This window comes from Nannospalax galili, unplaced genomic scaffold, assembly GCF_000622305.1.
Source record: "Nannospalax galili isolate Female #2095 unplaced genomic scaffold, S.galili_v1.0 scaffold4704, whole genome shotgun sequence".
In the NCBI taxonomy this organism is placed as follows: domain Eukaryota; kingdom Metazoa; phylum Chordata; class Mammalia; order Rodentia; family Spalacidae; genus Nannospalax; species Nannospalax galili.
Genome location: NW_008350841.1, coordinates 8095 through 17007, shown reverse-complemented (window position 1 = coordinate 17007; position 8913 = coordinate 8095). Strand labels below are relative to the sequence as shown.

The window sequence follows — 8913 nt, the reverse complement described above, 5'->3', positions numbered from 1 at the left end:
TGAATACTAAAATCCTTTAAACACAGCACTAAGACTATACATCTGTGAAAATTGTGGTTACAGCATACACTGTAAATGAAGTAAACCTTAACTATTATAATTGTAAATAAAGTAAAACTTAACTATGTAAAAGTAAAAACTTCAGAACTGAGGGAAGAGAAGTATACAACTACTTATTTCTTCCATTAATTAAAAAAAATTATTTTTGCTTGTTTTGGTTTTTGAGACATGGTCTCACTCTGTAGCCCTTGCAACAGAGACCAGGCTGGACTGAAACTTGAGGAAATGCTCTCGGCTCAACCTTTCAGTGGTGGGATTGAAGGAGTACACCCCCACATGCCTGGCCTGGCAGATAAGCACATCTTTTTTTTTTTGAGACAGGATTTTCCTGTAGTCACATGCCTGGCCTGGCAGATAAGCACATCTTCTTTTTTTTGAGACAGGATTTCCCTGTAGCCCCAGCTGTCCTGGAACTCACTATGCTATGTACACCTTGAACTCACAGAGTTCAAGAATCCCAAGAGCTGGGATTAAAGGCATGTGCCACCATACTCAGCATATTACCACATCTTTTACAGTAGTGAATATGCTAATGCACCCTAATATGAAAAACATATGTACAGTGGAAAACACGCTTTGAATCTCAACAGTATTTTTGGAATGATGTTTCTTAACAGAATAATCCTTTAGAAAATGATCTCTCTTACATCACTGTAAAGCTCAGAATGCTCTGTATTCTTTAGTTTCTTTTTAAAATTAAATTTGGGTAAAAGAAAACTTAAAAACACAAACAAGCTAGGTATGTGGGCACACATCTCTAATCTCAGCACTCAGGAGGCAGGAGGATTGTAGTGAGTTCAAGGCCAATCTGGGCTACACAGTGAGTTCAAAGCTAGTCTGGGCTACAGAGTAAATCTGTATATCTAAAAGGCAAACAAAACAATAACGACAAAAAGCAGAAAGTAACAGATGTTGACAAGTACACGGGAGCAACTGGAATCTTTGAGAATTGCTGGTAGGAATAAAAACAGTGGGTGACCCTGGAAAACAGTATGGCGGGTCCTCAAGAAACTGATCAAAGAATTAGACATATCATGAGGCTGGGGAGATGCCTTAGTTGGTAAAATGCTTACCACATAAGCATGAAGACCTGAGCTCAGATCTGTAGCACCCATGTAAAAAGCCAGGTGGAGTGGCATGTGCTTGTAATCCCCCGGTGCTGGGGAGGTAGGCACAAGAGATCCCCGAGGCTTGCTAGTCAGCTGGTCTTGCTGAATTGGAGCGCTTCAGATTCAGTGTGGGGCCCTGTCTCAAAAACTACAGTGGAAGTAGTTGAGGAAAGCACCCAACATCAACGTATGGCCTCCCACATACACAGGAGCACGCACCCAAACACACAGAGAGAGATATGTACCATATACATATACATACACACAGAGAGAGAAAATTTTAAAATACATAATTACCATATAATCCAGCAATCCCACTCTGAGATTTGCTCAAAAGAATCGAAAGCAAGGACTCAAACCGGTCGTTGTACACTAATGTTACAACAGCATTAGTGATAAAAGTCAAAAGGTGGAAATGACCCAAATATTCATAAAAGAATGAGTGGATAAACAAGATGCAACACATACATGAAAGGAGTATTTAGCCTTAAAAAGGGAGGAAGTTCACTGACACACGTGGATGGCCCTTGAAGATGTGTTAAGTAAGGCAAGCCAGACACAGGCCAAACACTGCACAACTCAACTTACACCAGGCAGCCATAGCAGTCAAGTGAAGAAACACAGCAGGGAGGAGGCTGCCAGAGACTGGAGGAGGAAGAGTGAGGAGCGGCAGGCGAATGACTCTAGAGTTTCAGTTGAGGAAAATGAGAAAGTTCTAGAGACAGATAACGCTGACAGTGGGACAAAAATGTGGATGTTAACTTAATTCCATTAAACTGGACACTTAAAAAGATAAATTTTATTTTATACGTATTTTACCACAATGAGCAAAATTGAAGTTTGAAAAAGGAACGCAGGCTTGTGAGACACCTCAGTGGTAAAGGCCCTTGCTGCCAAGCCTGACAACCTGAGTTCGATCTCAGGATTCAGAGTGGTGGAGAAAATCAGCTCCCACAGTTATCCTCTGACCTACCTACCTACACACACACACACACACACACACACACACTCGAATAAATTGAATAAAAAAAGTAAAAAAAATGCTATTCAGTAGAGTGAAGTGGGAAAACCACTTGGGCTAAGGTTTTTGTTTGTTTTGTTTTTGGTGTGTGTATGTCTGAGTGTGTGTGTGTGTGCGCGTGTGTGTGTGTGTGTATTTGTCTATGTTGCATGCACATGTGTGTGCAGGTGCTTGTGAACATATTGAGACCAGGGTGTTAGGTGCCCTCCTCTATCACGCTGTGCTGTGTCCACTGAAACAGTGATTCTCCCTGAACCTGGACCTCATGTTTTCCTGCTAGGCTTGCAGACAGTGATCCCTAGTGATTCTCCTGTCTCTACCTCCCACCTTAGTGTTGGGGTTACAGGTGTGCACAGGACTATGCACATGGGTGCTGTCACAGCAAGTGACACCTCTCCAGCCCTGAGCCCAGAAGTTAGAGACCAGCCCAAGTTAACAGAAATAGACATTACCTAAAACAAACAAACCAAAAAAGTCCCACAAAACCAAAAAGGAATGAAGTGCAGATATGTACTACATGAACCCTGAAACACGTTACATGAAGGAAAATCAGATGCGAAAGGCCACAGAAGTGAAATGCAAGGCATAAAAAAGATGGAAAAGAAATGATCGGCCCATGGATGAAAATAGAGACAGTGGTGGGGACACTGAATGCAATGAATAGTGTCAAGGTTAGGGAGGCGGCTGCTACTAACCAGGACGACTCTGAGGCTGGGGCATCAGAGACTATAGGGTCAGAAGGAGATGAGCTTACCCAGGTGACGCCAGCAGGATTGCTTGGTTTTTCATCTAGGAAGCAACTATTTCTACGGCTGTGTACAGACGGCTTTAGGTTATAGCGCGTCCCTAGACTACAGGCACATAGCACTTCCTTTGTGCCCACTTCATTAACTGTCTGTTTCTCCCATCGAACAAAATTGTACATCCTTCTCCTGTTTTTCAGTGCTGGTATAATCTAATCACCACATGCTACAGCTTCTCCAGTTGTATGCCATGAGTTCACGAGGCCCCCATGAATTACCTGGGAAAGAATCAATTGTCCGTGAAACATGTGTACAAATTTTCTTAAAAATGAAAAATAGGTCTTGTCTCCAAGTGTTCTGGCAAGGAACCGAAGAAGGAAGTAGCCCTGGGAGAAAGTAAGAAGAGAGGCAGAAAACTAGATGTCCATCACACGCTCATCACAAAAATGACTACATCATCTAGCCTAGCTCACCCACAATGTACTGGTGCATCTGGGTCTTTCTGCCCCAAGGTCCTTTTTATATTCTAAACAGGGAGGCCAGGCTTGAAATGCAGGGAAGACTTGGAGCCCTCAACGACTTTGCTAATGCCATCACCACCTCTGCCTGGACTGTGTACGACAGGGAGGAAAGGCCCAGTGCCTCCACATTAGTTCCTAGGCCTCTTAGTCACCACTCATCTATAGTGGGAAGAAGAGAGTGAGGGGGCAGGGACTTGGGTTTGGGCCTTCTAAAAGTGGCCTTGATTGGAGGTTTGGAGTGCATTAACTGGTGGGCACTCAGATAAGAGTGCTTGGTTGAGCTGGAGACTCTTTCCATTGCCTCAGTCATGTTACTGGCCTTGTTCAGTTGAAAGGCCTCAGAAGTGCTGTCCTGTAACAAGCAGCTAGTGCCACTAGGTGTACTTACCTTTAAATAATGAACCTGCATGAAGCCCTTCTCTGGATTAAGTCCATGCTTGACCACAGATGTTCCCGAGCCACTCATGGCCAGTCTTCTCTTTGTTGGGTCTAGAATGACAGTAGTAAGTTGTTTAAATATAGAGCATACATCACCAACCAGACCATAATACCTTACTACTTATTTTCAGAGTTATTCAACAGCACCTTCCTTCAGTTCAGTAGTATCAGGTATAATATAAAACAGTTTACATTATAAATTTATACACTGAACAGGAAAGGATTTATATTCAGGTTGGCAACCTGAGGTTGGCTATTGGCAATATTTTGTATCATCTTATCCAAGATGAAAGACTGCCAGACCCTCAAGGAATCTAAGCTTCAATATGAATTATTTAACAACCAAAACCCTTTCTTGGTGAGGAAGCTAGATTGGGAAATGCAATGGAAAAATGTAGCTTACTTGGAAAAGTCATGAATTTACATATCGACATGGTCTTTCACTATGAAAAGCCCCAGTGTCCCCTACTTCTTGGGATTTGCATTTAATTATTAGGTCTCCTTTAAGACACATTTGCATGTGAAACCCACTAGAGAATCACAGGCACAAACAGAAAAGGTCCTAGAACGCCTGTTTTGGGAACAGGTGGAGACAGTGGTCACATAATTAGCAGCCTTATCTCATAACAAGGGACACGGTAGCACAGGTGAGACCTGCACTCAAGGTCTGATGGTCTGCTGTGCACTTGTGACACAGATGAAACCAGTGGTTTTTGAGGGTCTTCACCATATGCTCAGCTCTAAAATTTTTTTAAAAATTCCTTTCATAAAATGCACTTGAAGGATCTAGTAGAGATGTATGCACTGTTCGTGAAGCCTTAAGAACAGCGAAGATCAAAGCAGTGAACGAGGCATCAGCAGCTTTCAGCCACTCTAGAATCAGTCAGCTCCTGGCTGAACACTGAACACTGAACACTGAACTGCTTAAGCAAGACAAGGGAAGAAATGGCAGGAAGGCAAGCACAGAGAGGCAGGGCTTTATTTGGGTTTCAAATATCAGTCTTTCTTCTTTGAATTCTTTTCTGTTTGCTTTCAGACAAAGTCTCACTATGTTAAGGCTGGCTGGCCCAGAACTCATTACTTAGACCAGGCTAGTCTCAAACTCGCCGTCATCCTCCTGCCTCTGCCTCCTGAAGGCTCGTTATAGGCATGCATCACCATGCCCAACTCACCTTTCTTCTTACTATCTGTTACCTATTAGAAGCTTTCTTAAGCTCTCAAGCCCTCAATTTACTTACTAGTAAAATGGGAATAATCCCGCTTACCTTCCCAGGTCCTATGGAGAATAACTGAAATAATATTGCAATGCCCCTTACAAGGACCCAGAATATAGAAATTATTCCTTCATTATAATAAAATACTCTAACTGCTTTACATAAAGAATCCCTAAGTAAGCCTTAGGAGAATATTCCAGAGCATTGTTCCAAGAGATACAAGTCTCAGAACCAGCAGCTGCCTGAAGAGGTGGTGCTGAGCAGCTGCTAGCGCTAACTGTAGAATCCGAACGGTCTCTTGCATCCCTGATGGGCTCACATGATCACATCTTGGAATTGCCCACGCCTTTCTTCTTCATTTAAGACTCTATTGCCATACCTTAGCTCTCTTCTCCTCTCAAGCTCTTCCAGGGTGGATTGTTTGATTGAGGAAAGGCAAACCAGCTTTGCCAGGGAAAGTCCACCACCTACAGTCTTAGGGAAGACTTCTCAAGAGGCAATGTTAATTCGTACCAGGTTGCCCAGCCTCAATGGAGGTGGGAGGAGGGGGGAAGAGCTACTAGGTGGTTCTTGGGTCCTTGAGCTTAAAATTGAGGATGCAGAGGGGGAGTTAACAGAATGATGCAAATCCATTATAATCTGACTTTCAGGTTCCAGGTCTGAATGATACCTAACATTTTCCCTTTGCCTAAACATGTCCTTGAGAACACATCCCTCCCTTGCTCTCTTCTTCACTCCTCTCTAAATGAGAGGTAAGTACTCAAGAAGATTCTTTTATGCCAACAGCACCCCCAGCAAGCACACAAGTCCCCCAGAGACTCCTTTTTAAAATAGACTTGGAACTGGAGCAAGCAGGACCCAGGCAAGCTTTGCAAAATGTCAAGAGGTGGTTTTCATGAGGAAAGATACTCCATCAACAGAAGCTGTAAGCTTCTGGCCCTGGGCAGCCCACATCCTTATTATTCTAGCTCTGTGTGGACAGAGTATGGAGAAGGTAAGAACCAAAATGCAGGCCTGCCCCTCAGTCATATAAATGAAGTTCACAGACAAGGAAAGTCACACCACAAAGTGCACACGAAAATACACCTCCCATTTGCCGGAAGCTCAGGAACTGGCAAAATTGACCTGTGGTGACAGATCAGAACAAGGGCTGCCTCTGGGAGGGAATACTGAAAGACAGGAGAAAAGGATGAAGTTTCTAAGATGTGGCAGATGCTATTGTCTTTTTGAGACAGGGTCTCCCTGTAGCCCAAGCTGTCCTAGAACTCACTATGTAGACCAGGCTGGCCTCGAACTCACAAAGATCCGCCTGCCTCTGCCTCCCAAGTGCTGGGATTAAAGGTGTGCGCCACCACACCCAGCTTGTTTTAGACTATTTTTATGGGGCTAAATAGTAAAAAAAAAAAAGAAAAAAAAATGTGCAAATAAAACAGTGCACATTTTGTGGAAACAAAGGGGAACCAGTATAGAAAAGGCATTTTTCTGCCTGTGTGCCACAAACATATGACTGGGACACAAAAGCAGGAACCAGCAGCTTCTGGGGAGGTTTCTGCTTGTCTGACAAAAGAGGGGTCTATGGCTACTGCTGTCCTTCAGCCTTGGCCCCAAACATGACAGAGGGGCTGCGGCCACCTTGTAACCAGGGGGAAGCAGATCAATATGCTCCAGAGAGTAGAAGGGAATGAAAAAAGCAAAGTGTCTTTTTATTTTTTAAACAGGGTCTCCCTATAGCCCCAGCTGTTCTGGGACACTCTATGTAGACTAGTCTGGGCTTGAACTCGCAGAGATCACCTGCCTCTGCCTCCTTAAAGGTAAACATCACCATGCCCGTCTAAAAAGCAAAGTGTCTTTGAAGGCATAATTCAGTCCTGTGGTAGCCCTGATGGTAGTCTGGAGAACGGGAGCAGCGCTAACAGCTAACATTGCCTGAGTATTACTTGTGCCATGCACTCTGCCAAGCTCTTCTTAAGCATTATGTCCTCTCCCTCGCAAGAACCTGATGGGGCAAGGGTTGTGAGGGTGCGCATTTAAGAGCTGAAGAAACTGGGCCCTGGAGAGGAACTCTAAGCTGGTCAGTAGCACAGTACCCCAGTCAGAATGCTGATCCATGGAACACCAAAATCCAGGATGTACTCTAGGGCCTCCTCAAGCCTCAGACCCCCACCTGGTTGTGCAAAATTCTCAGCAGAGAGCCTGAGACCCACTGCTTTCCCTCTTGGAAGCTTAGTTTCCTCCCGGGAAAGTCTGTGGTAAGGCTCAGGTAACATGAAAACACTCTAACAGCAAAAGTGTTCATCGTCCCTCAGCCATCAGACTCCATATGGAATGTGGGTGATCAAGTTACCAAGGTTGCCTGGGCTCCTGGCACCAACAAAGCAACTGAGATAAAGCGAGACCTTCTCCTTGTGACCTTGCTTCCCATTACCCTGCCTCTCCTGCACACTCACCGAGCCAGGTGCTTATTTCAAGAGTAGCAGCAAGAGCTGGCACAGTGAATCTGTTGGGAATCAGTCCCCTAAAGAAAGGTCTGGTCCTTCCCAGCTAGGACTAATGGTGGGATCTAGGGAGTCACCTCTGAGAGGTACTCAGGTTGTGGAGGATCTGTATACTGCCTGCCATGCCTAGCCCAGACAGATCTCCTGCCAGCAAGCGTGCCCCTCTTGTATTCCTTGGTCCTGATCCTGACAGCCAGTCACCAGATTTCTGCCTCTATATGCTCACTGGTCCCTGTCTGTCTGTTAGGGGCAGCTACCCCCAAAAGAGTGGAACTTTATTTACTCCACAATAGTGAGGAAGAGAAGCTGTCCCATCCAAACTCCACAGCACCTTGAAAGCAACAGGAAAGGAAGAGTATGCTGGTTAAACACTTGGCCATGAACACTGACTATGCCACACACTCTAGAATATGCAACCCTGTGAAGCCCAGTTCCTTCATCAGCAAAAACAGGGGACAGTGGGCTGGGGAAATGGCTCCCTGAAAGCAGGAGGCCTGGGGTGTTTCAATGCCCAGCATCAAAATAAGTGCCATGCAGGAGGTGGAGGCAGGGGATCCCTGAAGCAAGCTGGCTAGACCAGCAGAATCAGTGAGTCCCTGTTCAGTGTCTCAATGTATGTGGTGGAGAGAGAGGAAAGAAGACTCTTAACATCAGTCTCTGGCCTCATCATGCACTTGGACACACCTGCAAATGCACATACATGCATGGACACCACACATACATACATATACACAGACAGAAGAGGTCATTAACAGTGACTGGCATCTCAATGGCTGCAGCGTCCAGGAGGGCTGAGCTGGCATCTCTACTGTACATTAGTCAGTACCATCCAAAGCTGCTCTAGTTATGAGACTGCACCCCAATCTGCACCCATGGAGTCCAGGCTGGACCTTCCTCTGACAGGCCAAACTTCAGAAAGGTGTAACTGTCATTATGTATGCCAGTGAGATGCTGTACTGGGACAGGCTGAGTGGGGGACACAGGAACTTGTTCTATTGGTATGGAAACTTCCTGTACGTCTAAAATTCTTCAAAGAAAATAAAAGAGTGCTTGGGAGACAGTTCATTGGGGAAAGCGCTTGCCTTGCAAGTGTGAGAACCTGAATTCACTACAAGGAACCTAGGGGATAAAGGGAAAGAAGGAGCTCAAGAGAGGTAGGATCGTAGGAGAAGGGTATTATTAAGGGAGAAAGGGGGAAAATGGGGGCACCTTAATTGAGGAAACCATGATGGAAAGGTTAGACAATACAAGAGATAAATAATGCCTAGCTGCTTTTAAAAACCAGAGGGAACCATATTAGTTCAACAACCTA

General features: G+C 44.8%; 1 protein-coding gene across 1 annotated transcript in view; it reads right to left on the bottom strand.

The window, feature by feature from the left end:
- Window positions 1–4351, bottom strand: part of LOC103745978 (aminopeptidase O-like) — a gene marked incomplete at its 3' end in the record, with an annotated part of 51629 nt that extends 47278 nt beyond the window's left edge. The window contains exons 1-2 of the mRNA XM_017801932.2: window positions 3843–4351; window positions 3212–3319 (exon numbers count right to left, since the gene is read on the bottom strand). Of these exons, the coding sequence (XP_017657421.1) occupies window positions 3212–3319; window positions 3843–3920 (186 nt within the window). The remainder of the gene's footprint in view (window positions 1–3211; window positions 3320–3842) is intronic.
- Window positions 4352–8913: the final 4562 nt, after the last annotated feature.